The sequence below is a fragment of the Micromys minutus genome (genome assembly GCF_963924665.1).
Source record: "Micromys minutus genome assembly, chromosome: 29".
Lineage (NCBI taxonomy): Eukaryota > Metazoa > Chordata > Mammalia > Rodentia > Muridae > Micromys > Micromys minutus.
Window position 1 is genome coordinate 18381234 of NC_137964.1, and position 19903 is coordinate 18401136.

General features: G+C 46.3%; 1 protein-coding gene across 1 annotated transcript in view; it reads right to left on the reverse strand.

Moving 5' to 3' along the window:
* Positions 1-3759: 3759 nt before the first annotated feature.
* The window catches only part of CALN1 (calneuron 1), a gene marked incomplete at both ends in the record, with an annotated part of 419834 nt that continues 403690 nt past the window's right edge, over positions 3760-19903 (reverse strand). Inside the window, 2 exons of the mRNA XM_080940491.1 lie at positions 3760-3887; positions 19663-19819. Of these exons, the coding sequence (XP_080796617.1) occupies positions 3760-3887; positions 19663-19819 (285 nt within the window). The remainder of the gene's footprint in view (positions 3888-19662; positions 19820-19903) is intronic.

Sequence of the window (19903 nt, forward strand, 5' to 3'; positions counted from 1 at the left end):
TGAGGAGGTGGACTCATTTTCTCCTGAGCTGGGGGGATGGGACAGACACATTCAAATACATTAGGACAAGGCAGGGAAGCCACAAAATTCTTGGAGGTTAATTTCCCATCTCAGCAGCAGATGGATTCTGGAAGTCATAGTGCAGGCAGGTAGGGCCTAGAGTGTTCTTTAAAGGTTCCCTCTGTGCCTTGACAAACCCAGGGTAGATGCAATGGTTGCTGTGGCAACCTCTTATAGATCTCACATGGAACTTGCACACATTCTGGAAGCCTCTGTTAACAGTTTCAGTGTAGGGACTCAGTCTACATCCAGGTCAGCGAGGGGACGGTTTGTTTGAAAGTAAAAGGGTTCAGAGTCAGCTTGTCTTTCTGTCCCAGGTAAATTGCTGTCCTGATGTCTGACATTCACGAAGGTCTGGGGATGTGGAGTTGAGCTGGCAGCAAGAACGAGCCAGTTACTGAGTCATCTCATGGCTGGCCTGCCTCTGTCACCATTTCCTAAGTCCAGTCACAAGCAAGGCAACAAAAGCTGAGCTCCTGCCTCACCTTCAGAGGGTGTCTCGGCTGCCCTTGTATGGTTTTCCTTGAGCGCGAGGAAGCAGAATTTTCTGGAACCCTCAGCCAACCAAGTTCTCCCCAATTACTGTCATGAAGATATTAGGTAACAGGGGGTATGTGAACAGACCTGACAGTGGGAATACCTGGAAAAAGAAACCCAACACCCTAAACATATCAAAGACGGAACACAAGCAAAGCAGCTGGAGGGTAGGCCATCTTAGCAGACTTTTAACCACCTAAGTCTAAAGGACACCACTAGACCAGACTTTCTGCATTGATGTATTCAGTTCCTGTGTGTCTCAGATGAGGAGGCTGTCGGAAGATTAATTTATGGGCTGTCAGGGGGATTCTGATGGCTTCTTTCCTGTTTTTCCTTCCATGATATTGGGAGAAGGTGCTAACGCCCTTGTAGATATTAGCAATCAGGCATATCCACGGGCAGCCAAAAGTGACTCCGTGACAATCAGGCATCTTTACAGCCAGCTTTCAAGGGACCTCATGACAAGACGTCATCACTATCTTTTGCCCCTTGTTGCATGGCCCCTTGCACATGCACTACGGCCCCAATAAAAGCCATGCTCTCCCTTCCCCCAATTTCTTCTTTCCTCTTTCCTCCAGAACCCATCTCTGTTCCCCCTCCTCTTTAATAAAAACCCTCCCACGTGAGACCTTGTCACGCGCTGTGACTTTGTCAGGACCCGCCACCTTTTCCATCAGTAGGAAACAGGCTTTTTATCATATCTCTGCTCATTGCTGATAAAGGCTAAACCACGCATCTTTTGGGATCAGCATCCTTCAGCACGGGGCAGATCTTGCAGAAACCCTGATGTTCCACCTTGAGAGCCAATCTCAGCTGTGCCATGGTACCCACTGCTTTCAGGTCCTTAAAGCCCTGCACTTTCTAGATCGGCTCACCAAATCCTCAGGAGGGAGCAGTTTGGAGAGTCAAACATCAGCTAAAATCATGTTGCTACCAGCTACACTTGTCTTCGTATACACACCTGGCAGAGAGAAGGCAACTGTCCCAGGAAGAAACCGAAGGGGGAACGTTGTGCAGTCAGTCTATTAGTATTCCGTGTCTCTGCCTGTTGCAGTTCAGGAGTCCCGTCTAAAGGGGACCGTGGCGACTCAGCCCACAGAAGAAACAAAAAGGGCAGGCTTGCAAAGGGCACCGGAAGAGGGGAAGGCAGGCTGCTGCCTGGACGTTCCAGACTCCAGACAGTTTTATGAAGTGACTCTGTGCCCCTTGGGCTTCTTGGGACCTCCGACCTGCTCCCTCCTCTGTATGCTATGGCTCAAACCTAGTTTGACTTGTGCTCTTGGTGAATATTCACACCCTACATTGGGAAAAATAGCTAGAGCTGCCCCTATACTACCATGGAGATCACATAGAGGTGAAACCGGAGGAAGACCCTATATGGAGACCTTGGGTGATCCAGGTCTACGAAGGGAGTAAGGAGGAAGCAGAGAGAGGAAAGTTGGCTAGAGGAATATGCATCGCACCATAAAAACCTACCCAGCAGAGTGTAGAGGGCAAAGCTGCTGGCACCTCTGTGTGACTGGAGGAAAGGGAGGAGGAGGAGGGAGAGGAGGAGGAGGAAGGAAGGAGAAGGAAGAAGGAGAACTTGGGATCTTCCAGCTGGGATCCGAAGCTGGGGCAGGACAATTTCATTACAGAAATAAAGACTTGGGGTGAGAAAAATACAAAGGGAGTTAGCATGTCTACAGATGACCGGCTAATCTAACCACTGGGCTTAATTTCATAGTGAACCCAGGAAAAACTTGAATAAATGAGAGTCTTGGCCTGCTACTTAAAAACAGACCTAGATATTCAGTTCCCTGCCCCAACGGAGGTGTTCTGGGATCAGAACACGGATCAAGTCTCTGTCCTATCAGCCGCGGTCATTAGCATCTGTCTTTTCTTTTTTTAATGAGTCACTGGCATAACCTGAATATCGTGAGTTATTAATCAAAACAGTAATTTGAGCCTTCCATCTTTCTGCTTCGGGTTCTAGGTCTCTTTTTCTTAGCCGGGGAAAGGTTCACTAATAAAGTCCAAGACGAGGGGAAGGTTAGATGTACACCAATCTTAACTTACAGATGTTATCAAATATGACGACTTGGAGGGGTTCTGTTACTTCGGATGCCTGGGGTGTAGGCCTCCTCACTGCCAGACTCATTCCTTCCCCTACCCCAGAAGCACAGAGCAGTGTGAGATAGAGAACAAATTCATGTCCAAAGTAAGCAATTTGGAAAGAACAGAATCACACACCTCAGTCTCCTGTCTGTCTACATGTCTGGGTTATAGAGACACACAGGTTATGGAATTTTTTTTTCTTTTTTCCTTTTTTTTTTTTTTTTCTCTAATGGCGGCACAGGCAAGAAAGCTGGGAGCCAGACTCTCTGCAGATTCCAAGATGCTGGTGCGGGATGGACTTCAGAAACAGAAAGCCAAGAGCCATGGAAACCAACCGAGAGTGCCCCAGCTCTATCGACAAGAGTCCTGTAGAAAAGGCGATTAAGAACAGCAGGGACTGCAAGGAGCTGTGTCCCTGCTTAATGGCTTTCCCCCTCCGTGCATTGGTGGGAGGGGTCTCCACTGGGTGGAGGAAGGAAGCCAGGGTGAGATGGAACGGCCCCTTTTCTGTAGCAACCCAGGAGTCAACTTCAGCAGGGAGTCTCCGTGGATCCCTGGGTTGAAAGAGTTGGGTCATGGATGGAGGTGACTGTTGCTCACACCTGTCTTTCTTTTTCACTCTCAGATGCCACCACGGTATCTGGGTGGCTACTGGAATTTCAAAACAAAAAGAAAGCAGTATATATATATATATATATATATATATATATATATATATATATATATATATATATATATATATGTATATTTATATATTTTTTTCTCCCCACTTCAGAGTTGCTACTGGCAGTTGAAGCAGTAATTGAGAAACTCCTGGCTATTTATTGCATTTGGGAAACAAAACCATGAAAGCATTTTGAAGACAGCCCTTTTGTGTCCCTGCCAAGGAGATGGAGTTGATCCGTGACCCCAGTTGCACTGCAAATTTGAGTTCTTTACTGAAACTGTACCAACGCCTGCATCCATCCATAGGTCCAGATCTCCAGTGTGAAGGAACAGAGTCTGCCCGCGGGGCATGCACATGCGCAGTGAGCTGGCAACGCGGTGTGGCTGGTTGGGAGGTTGCTACTCCATGCCGCTCCGCAGGATCTGGTTGGCTGCGATCAGCATGACGCTTATGATGAAGGCCATGGCAAAGGCGCATATGAGGCTCTTACGGACGCAGGTCTGTCGGTTCTGTTTCTGAGAATGAACTGGGGTTCAGGGTGGGGAGGAGAGAGAACAGAGAGATGACATCGTCAGATTGCTTTTACATCTTCTGCAACCAGCATAGGCTGTGACTGGTCGCAACAAGTCAGATGGTAGACATTATGGGATTCTTAGCTGAGCCGAAACGACGGGCGAAACGTATGAAAGTGGTAAACTATCCCGATCAGAACCATGGCCTGTAAGATACTCAGGGAAAGGCTTCTACATATAATGGAGCCACAGTGAGTTTCAGAGACAGGAGTCTGCAACAGCGAAGAGGGAATTTTAGAAAAGACACCATTCGACCACCGTCCGCCCTTTTCTGTAACCAATACAGATAAAAAGAGGCTTAAAAGCTTCTCCACATATTGTAGGTGTGAATCGTGTTCGTAAATGTGCACATGCCTATGAAGGCCAGAGGTGCCATTCCTCAGGTGATGTCTACCTTGTTTTCTGACACCTAGACTTTGCAGTGAGCCCCAGGGACTGTCTCTACCCCCTCCCCCCACACTTGCAGTATTGGGATTACACGGACCCAGGACCACATCTACAAGAAAACCAGGTTCTCATATATGCAAGGCCAGCACTTTACAAACTGAGCTGGGTTCCCAGTATGATTTTGGAGACTCGCTCGTTTCTCAATAGTGTGCTACCAATCGGGGACCAGGCTTTCCATGTAGGAGGAGCATTGTAGACACACCTCACTCCTAACCAGGGCATGGGGGTGGGGTGATACAAAAGGGGCTGTTTGCTTCATTGTGGAGTCTCTGAATCACGTCCCTGGGAGCTCACATCTTACTAAGCTCTTCGTGGGACTAGGTAACTCTTAGTTCATTTGATAGGGCTGGGTAGAGGTTGAATTGACTGAGACAAAGGGCACTCTCTCTCTCTCTGTGTGTGTGTGTGTGTGTGTGTGTGTGCTATAGATTTGGGGTATTGGGAAATATCCTCTTTCAAACTCAGCTATTAAAGAAAATTAGGGGCTTAGGATAAGGCTTGGTCAGGAAGGTATGTTCCTGTGCAGGTATGAGGACCTGAGTTTGACCCTCAGCACCTACATTTAAAAAAAAATCTAGTCATGATGCCAAGTACTTGTGTTCCCACAGCTAGGCAGGGAGAGACAGGCAGACCCTAGGGCCCACTGGCCAGCCAGCCCATACTTGGTGAGTTCTAGGCCAGCCAGGCGGATGGCATCCTGTATCCTGAGGAACAACATTTGAGGTTGACCTCTATCCACACAACAAACACATGTGTGGCACATGTATGACACATGCGTACATACATACACAAAGAAGACTAGTGACGCTAGATTTGGTGGTGCGTTCCAGGTAGTCAAGAGAATTGTCCGTTTGAGTTTGAGGCATAACTTGGCTGCACAGCAAGGCTCTGTCTCAAGACAAAGCCTTCAAAAACAAAAGCAAACAAACAAACAAACAATGAACAAGGCTGGTGAGATGGCTCATGGAACTTGGAACTTGGAACCAGGTGTGACATCCTGAGTTTGCTCCTTGGGACCCAGGTGGTGGAAGGAGAGAAACTGACTGTAAAAGCTGCCCTCTGATCACCATAAATGTGATTCCCCCTGCCTCACCCCCCCCCCACCAACACAACGAATTAAACAAGTAAATAAATAGCATTTAAAGGCGTGGTTTTTAACTTGTGGGTAGCATCTCCTTTGGGGAGGGTTGAACTTCACAGGGGTCACCTGAGACCATGGGAAAACACAGACACGTATGATTCATAACAGCAGCAAAGTTACAGTTATGAAGCAATGACAAAATAGTTTTATGGTTTGGGGGGGTCACCATAACACGAGGAACTGTGGTTAAGGGGTCACAGCATCAGGAAGAGTGAGAGCCACTGGTTTAAAGGAAGCAAACAATTTTTAAAAAAAAACTGATAAAAGAAGGGACAAGTAGGCTGCAGCCTGTTCTGCCACGTTGGGACTTACCCCCATGCCCAAACCCCTGTAGAAATAACAAAGTCAGAAGTAGGAATCGGAACATGTTTTCAAAGGCAAGAAGAGCTACCCCTGGGAGAAAGGGCCCAAAGGCTTTCTCAAGGACCTCTGAAAATCACTCTTAAGCCAGACTGCACCGTGAGCCGGTGCCCCGCACCGCTGCCCCCTCCGATTCACCGAGTTCCTCGCTTGCCTGCATCACCTAACTCTCCTCTTGTGATCTTTAATCCTCCCGGATCCACCAGGCTTGTGCTCCCCTCGGATGATTTAAGAGTATTTTTGTGGTTCGAGTCTCCACTTTACCGATGAACTCTGGGTTTTTAAGTTCTTAGCCGGAGGAGGAGAAATTTGCTTGGCGATGTGCTTCTTCTTGGAGTGGGTGCATGAAAGGGGGAAAAGAAACCTGCCAACTCTCAGGGAGGACAAAAGAGATGGTGTTTAAGAAGCAAAGGAAGGGTTTGGAGATGTGGCTCAGTGGGTAGAGCACTTGCTGAGCATGCACAAGGTCTTGGGTTCCACCCCCAGCACGACACAGACTAATTGTGGTGATGCAGACTTGTAAGCTCAGGTGTTTACAGGTGTCCCCAGGAAGTACAGGCAGGAGGATCAGACATTCAAGATCATCCTTGGCTACACAGCCAATTCCAACCCAGCAGGGCATATACCAGACCCTATCTAACCAGACAGACAGACAGACAAATAATGATGGGGGGGGGATCAAAATGTGTTTGTGGCTTGTTGAAGACCACCTCATGTATCTGGGCCTCGTGCCTAATTAGAGACTGTCCTCTTACACCCCTTCTTGAGGGTTTGTGGGAAACTTCAACAGCAGAAAAGGCTATAGCTGGGTCAAGAGGGAAACAGTTCATGAGAATCCTTCTTTTGAATACTTTTGATTCTTAGGAAGTAAGGTAACAGGTGACAGGCTTTTTGTCTCCAGTGTTAAAGTGTCAATATAAGCTGTCTTCTTTAGGCTGCTGTGTGTGAAGATTGAGGTCCCCTGCAGGCGGTGTGCTGTTTGGGGACCTTTAAGAGGTGGGACTCAAAGGGATGAGCCTCTATGGGGGTGGAAATTGAGGGTTTACACGAAGCCACACTTCCTGTCATGGTCTCTCTGTTGCGTGATCCTGGCCTATGTAGGCAAGGCACTTATGCATGAGGCAATGAGCTGCCTCCACCCCTACTCCCACCCCTTCTACTAACCATGAGACCAAATAAATTCTCCCTCCCTTAAATTGCTTCTTGTTAGGGTTCAGTCACACGGATGAGAAAGGTGACTAATATATTCCTGCGGTGTCTCTTCCACTTTGATCTTGGGATCCTCCAGAACCCGGGGACTGGAGAGATAAGAAGGCGCCTGGGAACCCAGACAGGCATGTCCACCCTTTTGACATTACCGAAACAGTGCCTTCATCTCTAAAGTTCAGCTGTGCTATCACGTTAAGAAAAATCACCCCATTCAAACAATACAATGTTTTAACTAACTGTACTGTCCGTTATGAATACAGTTGGGCTGCATTCATAATCATCAGCTAGAACAATGTCCTGTAAGCTGAGCGAACCTTCTAGACCATTCTGAGGTCATACAAACTTGGAAGCAGTGGAGCAATGCAGTACTTGGTGGAAGATTTCTTTACTGTGAATTCGAACATCACCAGAAACCGTATGGTAGAGCAAAAATATAATGCCTTCAGTGGCTGAACCTAATGCTCAGTTTCCTTGGACCTTGATTTCCCTGTCTATAAAATGGGAGAATAATGGTTACCTTGGGATGAGGATTAAAGCAAAAGAACTTCAAGAATATGGTCTGTTCCCAGCGCATGCTGATCCCCTCTTTAAAAAAACCCAAGTTTGTCTGATTATTCCTTACGTGGGCGTTCGTGTGTGCAAGTGTGTGAACAACAACCTCGGGTGTCTTTCCTTACGTGCCATCCACCTTCTTGTTAAGACAGGAATGTGCTATTCAGGCTCGGCTGATTAGCTAGCATTCTGACTTTAGTCTCTGCTTCTGTAGCATTGGGGCTATAGGCACATACCGCTGTACCCCACTTATTTCATTCGGACCGTGGAGATGAACTCAACTCCTCACGCTTGCAAAGCAGGTACTTTTTACACTGAGCCATCTCTAGCCCTATAATTCATGTCAATTATTTTGGTTTCAGGCCAGGTTTCGCCATGAAACAGCCCCAGCGATACTGTAGCTCTCTTTGTAGTCTGGGTTAGTCTCTAATACACAGAGATCCACCTGCCTCTGCCTCCCAAGTGCTGGGTACTAAAGGCGTGTGCCACCATGCCTGGCTTCTTCTTGTGCATGTATTGAGCATCTTCTTGTACATGTATTGAGGCTGGGTATTGTGCTTGTTTTATGCTTGTTTTATGTGCAGAGTTACAGCTCACAGGGGCTGGGTGTGGCTCCTTAGAAATTGAAGAGCCTCCGGTATCAAGCAGCCAAGGCCAATACCATTTGACAGAGCACAAAGGTGGGGTTTGAACCTATGGTTTGCTCTGCTACGCAAGTTCAAAGCCTCAGCATGCATTCTCCCTCACCTTCTGTTTGGTGGCAGAAAACACATGGCAGACACTTGTTACGGTTGGCAGGAGCCTGATCCAGGACTGGATTCATTTTCTTGTAACTCACTTAAGACTGTCACTGGCAAATTCATATCTGTACTGTATTATATAGCATCAAATAAATATTATTTATTCTTGTGTGTTTCCCTTTTGTTTTCAGTTGTAGGCATTGGACCTAGAGCCTCGTGGATGCTAGAGAAGTGTATAGGCACTGCACTGTGACCACACCCCTGCTTCTTTTGCTTTCCTTGTTATTATTGTTTTGATACAGTTTCTTACTATGTATCCCAAGCTCTATATACATACACATACACATACGCATACATATGTATTACTATGTAGTTTAGCTTGCAGCAACTGAGGTAAGAAGCTGTCTTTGTCTCCCAGAGTGTCTGGGATTTAGGCACAAGGGACCATAGCAAGTTTATTTATTTACATAAAGATTTATTTTGTTTTATTTATATGTATGTGTGAGTGTATGCCATGTGGCTGTGAGTTCCCAAGGTGGCCAGAAGAGGGCGCCAGATCCCTTAAAGTTCAAGTTACAGGATGTTGTAAGCCGCTCAATGTGAGTGCTTGGAACTGAACTCTGGTCCTCAGAAAGAGCAGCATGGCCCCAGCTGGCTTTGACCTCACTGTGTCTCTCAGCCTGACTGTGAACTTCAGTCTTCTTGCTCCAGCCTTCCAAGTAGCTGGGCTCTCAGGATCTGTGCCATTAAACATGGTTCTTAGCAATTCTTGCTTCATTTTGCTTCAAAGACTACAGGTCAACTTGGAGTGAATTTGGAGCCCCATGTCTTAGGCCCTTTGTTTTAATCTGACATTTTCCCCAACTGGTGCTTAGGAGCTCTGAGAAAGTCTGAACTTTAAACCTCACTTTCCCTTTCTGTAAAAAGTGCTAATGATAAATTAGCTCTAAGTACTCAAATAATTAATTCAGAAGCTGGGGACATGGTTCGTTTTGTAAAGTGCTTTTCACACAAGCATGGGGGCCTGGGTTGAATCCCCAAAACCTGTATAAGAAGTTAGTATGGTAGTACAGACCTGAGCATCCCGGTGCAGGGAGGCAGAGACAGAGGATCCCTGCAGTTCACTGGTCAGTCAGCCTAGCTGAACTTCTGAGCTCCAGGCCAGTGAAAATCCCTGTCTATAAAAAAAAAATTGTGATAGTGTCTGAAGATGACTCCTTAGGCTGACCTCTGGCTCCAACACAGAGGCAGGATAATGGCTGTAAGTTCGAGGGTAGCCTGGTTTACAGAGCAAGTTCTAGGACACCCAGGGCTACACAGAGAAACCCTGTTTCAAAAAAAAAAATTAAATTAAAAATAAAAGGAAGTAAAAACAGATCACTACAAAGATTAATGAGCTAACCCAACTGAAAGTGATGTCCCACCATAAATTGCCTGAGAAATAACAAGCTGAGTGCTGGGTCCCCCCTTGGGTCAGGGAAGAGACCTGATTGTTTATTCTTCCAGTTGCTGCAGCTTCCCAGATGCTCTTAGACCTCTTGGTGGCTTCCTACCCCATCAATTCTTCCTGAAGTGCCTAGGCTCACCTTTCCAGAGCCCTGCTTAGTACACAGCAGCACTCCCAGCAGCCTTCCCTGTGCAGCCTGCCATCCCAGGAGCTGCAGTCTCTAGCTGCCACTTGCAGCTGCAAATACACCTCAGGCCTTCTTGCTCACTGCCCACCCCAGTCCCTTCCTCCCCTTTCCTTTCCTCTCCCTCCCCCTTCCAGCCCTCTTCTCCCTTCTCCCATTCCACTGCATTGCTGGACCATTGAACCTGGGGCCACACACACTCCAAGCAATGGTTCTGTTACCCAAATCCTCCTTTATTTTTTTTAAGGACCCAGCTCTTAATATCTACTTACTATTAATTGAGCTACACAGTGTCGGCATCAAAATCAACTTAACACACTCCCAACGTTGTGTAACCATCGCTACCGCTCAACACAAGATGATTCCCATCATCTTGGGAGTCATGCTCCTCCGTCCCCGGCCCCAGGCAAACACTGACCTTTCTTTCTATTCCTCTGGACTCGCCTGTTCCACGTGCTGCACAGATAGGGCTGCAGGATGTGAGACTCCTGTCTCCCTCCCTTCCCTTCACACACAAGAGGTTAATTTGCACTGCGAGTTGCATCAACACTTCATTACTTTAAATGTTGGGATGATGTGGTCTCCCATGTAGCCCAGGATGGCCCCATACTCAATATGCAGGATGACCTGGGACTCCTGATCTTCCCGAGGCTTGGCATTACATGTATGTAACACCAGCATTACCTCATTTCTTTCTACTGCTTAATGATACCACATAATAGTCTTATTTATGAGCTCATTACTTAAGGGTATTTGGATGGTTTTGATATATGTATAAAATGAACATTTGTGTACATGCAGTTTTTTGAGTGTGTGCTTGTGTGGATGTGATTTCTATTTGAGGGTATATGCATATATGTTCACGTACACATGGAAGCCCTAAGTTGACACTGACTTCTTAGGAAACACTTTATTTATTGAGCCTTCTCCACAACCCTCCTCTTGTGCCATTTTCTGGGTACCCGTGCCTTCTGAGTTCCCTTAGCTACAAACTTGGAATCCCAATGATTTTACATATGCGTCTCTCATCTAATCTTGGAGGAGTTGGTTCTGTCAGGAAGCATCCTATATAGACTGCTTGTATGTTCATCCTCTTATTAGATTTTTAAGTATTATTCTATCAACTGACACAGCAGGTAAGAAAGTGGGAGGCAGGAGGCAGATACAGGATCCCCAACCCCCACACTTGTTAACCAACCCTATAAACCACAGACCCTGTCTCCTGGCAGGACCTGGATTTGCAAGCTTTAGTGACAGACTGTCTTTGCACTTCTTATTTTAACACCAGTTCACACAATTCCACTTGGCAAGTGACAGGGATGGCACTGGGATTCTTCTCTTGGAGACAGACATCTGTATAGACTTTGATCCTGGCCAGCTGGGTGACTATGAGTCTTAGGAGTTTGTAATCCCTTTGTTTCTGTGTGAATGTTGGTAACTGGGCTGCTTGTTTATAGAGATGGTGGCCCAAGAGTGGGATGAACTCATTTGAGGTCCTGTTGCAGATCTTCAACACTAGTATTTCCAGTAGGAACTCTGAGGTTTCAGGAGTGGGTATATGAGTTACTACCAATTCCAGATCATGTGAATCTCAGAATAAGCCAAAGCTATCCAGTTCACAAACTATAATTGCCTTCAGATCCTTCAGGTCTGATACCTTGTGAATCTCCTATGGTTTGCATGCAAGATGTCCCTCACAGGCTCCTGTGTATAAACATGTGCTCTCCAGCAGGTGGTGCTATTTCCATTTGGGGGAGATTATAGAACCTTTTAGGAGGTGGAGCCTAGTAGATGAAGTGGGCACTGGTAGGTGGGGATTTGAGGTTTTGTAGTCCCACTTGCTGTCCACTCTCTGTTTCTTGGTCTATCAAGATGTGAGGTGTCTTTGACATAAGCACCTACCACCATGAACCTCATTATGTCTTTCCCATCACAGCTCTTCACACTGTGAGATAAAATAAGTCCTCTTCCTCAGGCTGTCTCTTGTCAAGTGTTTGACCTCAGCCCTGAGAGAAATAATATGGAGTCTGTGAAACTGGTTCCCGACACAGCCTGAAATGGAAGAAGCTATTTTTTTTTTTTTGCTTTTAATAATTTGTTTTCATTTATGTACCTGTGTTTATGTATGTTCATGTGTACAGGAGAGGATGTCAGATCCTGCAGTTAAAATTATAAGTGATTGTGAGCTGGCACAAACTCAAAAGCAGTGTGTGTCTTTAGTTGCTGAGCTATTTTAGCTCATCTTTTGGTTTTCTGTAAAAAATTGTTTATTTATTTAATTAGTGTGTGTGTGTGTGTGTGTGTGTGTGTGTGTGTCTGCATCTATATCTGTGACTATGTTTGTGCCTGTGTGGGAATGCATGCCTTTGTCCACAGAGGCCAGAAGAAAGCATTGGGTTTCTCAGAGCTGGCGTTACTAATGTGTATTTGAAACCCAACTTGTTATTTTAGTGCTGGGGCTCCAAACTCTAGTCCTCATGATCCAGCAACAACTCTTAACCGAGAGCTATCTCTCCATCCCAGAAAGGGAATTATCGATATAGCTGTATGGTATTAGGTATCATCACCGGGTGAGGCTTGCAGGTGGTGATGGAGGATGGAGGAATAGGAGGTGGGAGGAGGCTGGATTTCATTTAATGATGCCTTTCTAAAGAGAGGGAGAGTAACCTCCACTTGTACAACTGGAAGCTGGTTCACTTTGTACCACAAAGCCTCATTAGTTCATTTTGATTTTTCTGTACTTCAGACAGCTGTGCCTTGCTTCTAAAGGTCCTACTAGGCACTCCTGGTATAAAAGTCTAACATAGTGCTGACCTACCCAGTGTCCTTCCCTTCCTTCTGATAATGATATGTATCTTTTGTTTCTGGGATCTGTACTACTCCATGTAGTTGAGATTCTAACCCAAGATTTCACAAGCCAGAAGGACCAAGAATAATGTGTATAACTCTTGGTTTGTCTGGGGTAGATATAAGAGCTGAATAGGTTTGAGAAGGGGTCCATTCGTGGATGAGGATGAGTCTTGGGAGAGGGAGTCCTGTTGTTGTCTGAGTCTGATCAAGAATGAAACCGTAAGAGAGGAAGAGATGGTAACACTAAGGGAGAGGACAAGAGACAGGAAAGAAGAAATAAAGATGGAAAAGGGGTAAGAAGGGGATAAATAATGAGATGAAAGATTAAAAAAGAGAAGAAAGTGAGGAAGATGAAGAGGAGAGAGGAGAGGAGAAGGGATTGTTTTACATACCAATCAAAAACAATTCTCTGTGTCTTTGATATCTTGGAATTTCAATTGGTCTGTTGTACAATGTTGTTGTAGAAAACCTTAGAGAGTCCCCAAACAGAAGAGCTGTTCCTTAATTTTTAACTGATGGCCCAAGTCTGTTTTAAAAAGACGCCTTCTGGCTTTCCTCAGGCTACCAGCCCTAGCTACCCCCTTCTTCAAGCCAAAGACACGGGTTTGATTTTAGGAAAGTCACAGAACAGGGCAGCTGGAAGCAGATGGCATGGGTGACATCCTGCGTCCCCTTCGTTTGGATGGGCCCAAAGGAGCCATAATGAACACCTGGGTGACCGTGCAGATTACATCATGCAGGTGAGCACTCCGTGACCTGACAGGAACAGCATGACTTCAGAAGGGATGGCTGCCTTGTTGGTGACCGTGGATTGGACCACAGAATTCTCTATGACCTTCCACCATGGTCCGACATGTTTGGATCTAAATATAACCACCACTATAAAACCTTGCATTGAATAGGACAAAAAAGTAAAACTCAGAGAGCCCAAGGACGTATGGGCCACACAGCATATTACATTTCTCATCAGTGTGACTGTGCTGGCTGACATTAATTATCAACTTGACTAGCTCTAGAGTGATCTAGCAGTGATCTGGTCACAACTTTGAAGGGTTATCTTGGTTAAGCTACTTAAGGTGGGAGGAGCCCTAAAAGTGGGTGGCACCATTTCTTAGGCTTGGATTCCCTAAACAGGAGAAAGGGAGGTGAACAGGAGCATGCATTACTCCCTGCTTCCTATCTGCAGGTGTAACAAGTCTGCCTGCCTCATATTTCTACTGCCTTGACTTCCTCAACATGTTGAACTGTACCCTGGGAAAGTGAACCAAACCAACCCTTTCTCCCGTAAGTTGTTTCAGTTCAGAGTATTTTATCAGAGCGGCAGAAAAATGAACTAAGACAGTGATCAGATACCTGGCAGAAATAATTTAGAGGAAAAAAGGTTAACACTGGCCCGTAGCTTCAGAGATTTAAGCCATCAGTCTCCTGGTCCCAAATGCTTGGGCAAAACATTATGGTGGGAAAGGTAACGGCAGAGGAGAGTTGTTCACATAATAGCTGACTAGAAAGCCCAGGGTGGGACATGAGATGGCCAGAGAAAATATACTCCCAAGGGCCTCACCCCAGTGACATACTCCCTTCCAGTTATGCCCCTTCAGGTACAATGTCCCCTACATCATGAACTTTTCAGGACTCCCCAGTAGCACTACCATCTGTGTGGGGACCAGTGTTGAAGTCACGTGTCTATGTGTCATCCGTATTCGAGCCGTAGCACACAGACAGGAAAGAGCTGTATAGATGTCCTTGTGCTGCAGAGATCGCCCCTGACCTGTGCTGCCCTTTCATCAGAGACTTGGTGGGTTCAGAAAAGTTCAGCCATCTCTCTCCTGGAGATATTTCCAGTGAGATTTATTTTCCAGTGTCCCAGTTTCACTCCTGTTGCTGCGACAGGTACCCCGACAGGAAAAGCCACTTAGGGAGGTGAGGGTTTGTTTGGCTCGAAATTCCAGGTCACAGGCCGATGTTATAGGGAGGTCAAGGCAGGAACTAGATGCATCACATCCACGGTGAAGAGCAGGTGGAGAAAATGCGTGGACCCTCGCCTGCTCCTTCTCAGCTTTCTCCTGTTTTACAGCTCAAGACTTGTTGCCTCAGAGAACAATGCTCGCCACAGTGGCTGGATCCTCCCATATCATTTGGCTTAATTAAGACAACTCCCCCCCCACACACACACACAGGCCAACCTGACCTGGACAATCCCACACTGAGGATCTCCTCAAGTGATTGTAAGTGAGACAATCTGATAACTAAAGAGTGATCAATAGGCGTTGGAGAGATTGCTCAGTGGTTAAGGACATGGACTGCTTTTGCAGAGGACTTTGTTTTGGTTCCCAGCACCCACATCAGGCAGCTAGCCCCTGTGACTCTAGGGAAACACACACACACACACACACATACACACACATATACACATCATAAGTGGAGATTTAAAAAAACATTAAAAAGATAACTATGGCACCAGCTGGCAGGTTTTGTTTGATTTTCCCTCTTCTGGGCCTGTTGTCAGAATATCCAGGAAAAAAAAAATCTGAGAGGTGGTCCTCCCACTAGAGAAAAGTGCACTTGGAAAATGTGTCTTGAGAAGCTCCGTACAGTCTTGCTGTTCTTTTTTTTACCAGATTAGGTATGATTTCACCACCAGTGAGATAGAAAAAGGGAGAAGGACATGCAATGCCATTTCATGGGGAGATTTATTTGGAAGTTGCTCCTGCAAAGGACTTGTAGTGACAAATGAAGAAACTAGGGGACTGGGGAGAGGGCTCGATCAGAGAAGTGCACGCTTAGTAAGCGTGAAAACCTATGTTATGGTCTCCTGAGAGCCATGGGAAAGCACGGCAGCACACATCTATGGTCCCAGTGCTGAGGGGGACACTGCAGCACCCCTGGAGCATCCGGGGTAGCTGAATGGAGGAACTCCAGTTTCAGTAAGAGACTCTGACTCACCAAATTAATGTGGAGAGTCACATGATGCCAATATATCGGGGTCCCCATACACATGTGAACATGCATAAATCACCTCCACATGAACATTCAAACACACACACACACACACACACACACACACACACACACACACTAAGGTAAGACATTACCCAGTGGATGAAAACTCAAGTCTTTAGCCCCATTTGACTCTAAAGACTTCGCTTTGCTGAGCCTCAGTTTCCCCGCTGTGTGACGACATGAGTAAAATCACACCTATCTCAGAGCGGTGCTGAGGCTTCAGTCCAACACATGAGCAGGTGGCCAGCAGCTGGGATGCATGTGGGAAGTCACCATCCATCCCTTTCCCTCCAGGGCTGGCTCCTTGCCATAGCGCTTGGCTGTAAGGCAGCGGCTCTACCCCCAGGTGACCCAGCACCATTTTGGGTATGTATGATAGTTTGACAACTGTGAATCTTGTCTTGGGTGTCTAGAGACAAGAAAGCAAGGGCTGGAGACCATTAACAGTGCTCGCTGCTCTTCTGGAGGATCCGAGTTCAGTTCCTAGCACTACACTGGGCATCTCACAATTACCTGTAACTTTAGCTCCACAGAATCTGACAGGTTCTTATGGCCTTGGTGGCATACACATACAGATGGCGCACATGCACGTGTGCACACGCGCGCGCGTGCACACACACACACAAACGGGGGGGGGGAAGAGGATGGTGGTGGGGTCCCTGCCTTTAATCCTAGCACTCAGGGGCTGAGGCAAGCAGATCATTATGTATTCAAGACCAGCCTGCTCTATGTAGTGAGTTTCAGGCCATTAAGATTACACAGTGAGACTCTGACTATAAATAAATAATAAGTAAAAATAAATAAATAAAAGATGGATAGATAGATAGATAGATAGATAGATAGATAGATAGATAGATAGATAGTTTGTCTGGCGCATGACATTCTTGTAATTCCAGCAACAGGGAAGTGGAGGCAGGAGGATTCCTGTGACTCAGGGGCCATCCAGCATAGCTGAACCAGTAAGTTCCACGTGAATGTAAGAAACCCTCTCAAGTGGACTCTGAGGTGGATTCTGTTAGCATTTCGTCTAACATCCGCCCCACAGTTACCTGGCAACAGCCAGGTGTGCCCGACTCACTTCAAAAGGGGCTGCTTGACCCTCCTTTCTCTCTTGCTCCTGCCTTCCTGCTGCTTCTCTGTTCTCTCATCTCTTCCCCCCCCCACCCCCGCCATGTGCTCATGACTGGCCTCCACTTCTCTAATTTCTCTTTTTCTCTGCCCCTACTACCCTCTTGACTCCCCTCTCCATGCCCTGAATAAACTCTATTCTATACTATACCATCATGTGGCTGGTCCCTTGGGAGGGAGACTGGAGTGGGGGAGGGATGCCTTAGCATGGGCCTGTGGAGGTAGCCCCTTCCCCCATACCTGACTACACCCCCATAGAACATATCCCCCTCTTTATCGTTTTATAAGCACATCAGATTATATTGTCACAGTAGCCAAGGCTATCCTCTGGCCTTCATACTTAAACACACACACACACACACACACACACACACACACACACCTGCACACATAGGAGTCTGTATGTATAAACATAAGCACATGCATCCCCTAAAAAAATATATGCTGAGTCTGTAATACCAGAGTCTGTAATACCAGCTGCTTGGGAAGGGAAGGCAGGTGGACCTCAAGTTCAAGGCAACCCTGAACTAAAGTGAGCTTTACACACACCCCTGTCTCAAAGGGTAATGAATGGGACAAGTTAGAGAGATGTCTCGGTGGGTAAAGGTACTTGCCACCAGGGCTGACCACCTGAGTTGCATCCTGAGTCTCATGCGATAGAAGGATAGAACTAGCCCCACAAGCTGTCCTCCGAGTCTACCTGTGCACTACAGCCTCTGTGTCAACACACCCAGCCACGGCCACATAGCAAATCATGTCTGAAAACAGATGAAAAGGAAGATGGAAATATATTTTATTGATAAAGCACTTGCCTAGTATGCACAGGACTCCAGGTTCACCCCCCCACACACACACACCCCTCAGAACCGCAAAAATAATACAATTAATTGATAAATTAATTAACCTCTACGAAGTCTCAGCACTGAGTATATAAAAATCTGCTGATGGCTAACTATGATATTTTAGTTCATTACAACAAATAAATTCTTCCCTCTGTTAATTAGAATAGCTGTTTTCTTCTAATATATACATGTGTGTGTGCGTGCATGATATAAGTGCAGGTGTCCTCTGAGTACAGAGAAAGTCATTGGATCCACAGGAGCTAGAGATACAGGTGATCATGACCCATCTGACATAGGTGTTGAGACCCAAAACAATCTGTGCTCTTAACCACTGAGCTGCCTTTCCAGACCCCCAAACAGCTGTTTTCCGATGTTTGGAAATGGATAACGTTATTTCCCTTCCTAGAAACTCTTGGAAATAAGCCTTTTTCCATATATACATATATTGCATGAGCCTGTCCTGAGTCTCTTCTTCGAGTTCAAATGACCCTCGTTCTTTCTGTTCGCCCTTTGATTAGGTTGCTGAAAGGGCTTCATCCCTAAGCCCTTTCTGGTCAATGCATTCAAGAAGCCCAGAGCTTATTCTTTCCTGGGATTTCTGTGGAGCAAATGTAATCATCCTGACATATGTAGATGAGGGAACACGGAGGAGTTGCACAGCTTGCCCAAGGTCATTCAATTAGCCAGTGAACTTGGTCCAAGTTTGCTGACAGATTTGGAGGGCTCCTTCCATCATCCCCGAAGCAGCCAGCCTCTGCCAAGCAAAAGCAAACTGCCACAAAAACACATTGCCTTCCTCCTAGACTTGGAGTGACCTCAGGGAGGACAAGATCTTTACAATAGCTTCTGAAACTTAGACTTTGAGTCCTATACGGTGGTGTGTGTGCCATAATCCCAGCACTCTAGGGGTTGAGGCAGGAGGATCTTGAATTTGAGTGGGTAGGTGCAGCCTTGGAAAACCCTGTCTCAAAAAAAAAAAAAAAAAAAAAATCTAAACAGTGGCAAGAAAACCAAAATCCAAATAGCAAAAAGGAAGAGGAGGAAAAGGAGGAAGGAGGACTATAAAGAGGAAGAAGAAAGAGAAGGAGAAAAAGAAAGGAAAAGAAGAAGAGGAAGAAGAAGAAGAAGAGGAGGAAAAGGAGGAAGGAGGAGGACTATAAAGAGGAAGAAGAAAGAGAAGGAGACAAAGAAAAGAAAAGGAGAAGAAGAAGAGGAGGAGGAGGAGGAGAAAAGGAGGAAGGAGGAGGACTATAAAGAGGAAGAAGAAAGAGAAGGAAAAAAGAAAGGAAAAGAAGAAGGAGAAGAAGAGGAGGAGGAGAAGGAAGGAAAAAGAGAGGGCTAGGCTGATGGTCTTGTGCTGGGTTAAAGCATCTGCTGTAGTAACAGGAGGACTATAGTTCCTAGCACTCACATAAAAGCTGGGCACAGTAGCACAGATGTAACTCCCAGCACCAGGAAATCAGAGGCACGTGGGTCCTGAGGACTTACTGGTCGGCCAGTGTCACTGAAACCATGAGCAACAGAGGCAGTGAGAGAGTCTGCCTCACAAAATAAGAAAGAGGAAGAGGAAGATGCCTGATACTGACTTCTGGTGTCCATGTGCACACATATTTGTGTTCACATGCACCTGCACATACATGTGCACATACCCCTAAACTCTACACACAAAAGAAAAATGAAAGGAGGAGGGAAACAGAAATGTAAAGCTGAATTAGAGAAACCATGGTATCACCCCCAAGCTGACCTGAATTTTTACACTACAGACAAGGCTGCTTCTTGTAATTATCGGACCCGTGGAGGCTCCCAGGAAGACACCCATGTACACCCACCTCCTTCAAACTCTGTCTGGCAGTTCCCCGAGGTCTCGTTCAAACTCTCCTCCTCAGTGATGATGATGTTCTCAATGTCCTTCATCGTTAAGTGATCCCGGAAGGCATGGTACAGGATATGCTTCAGCTCTTCCAGGGTGACTCTCTGCATGTCGAACTGTGACGACAAAGAACAGGAAAGGGGAGGGTCATGAAAACTGGGGTTTGAACTCAGCTGGGGTGCTATAATCACACCCCAAAG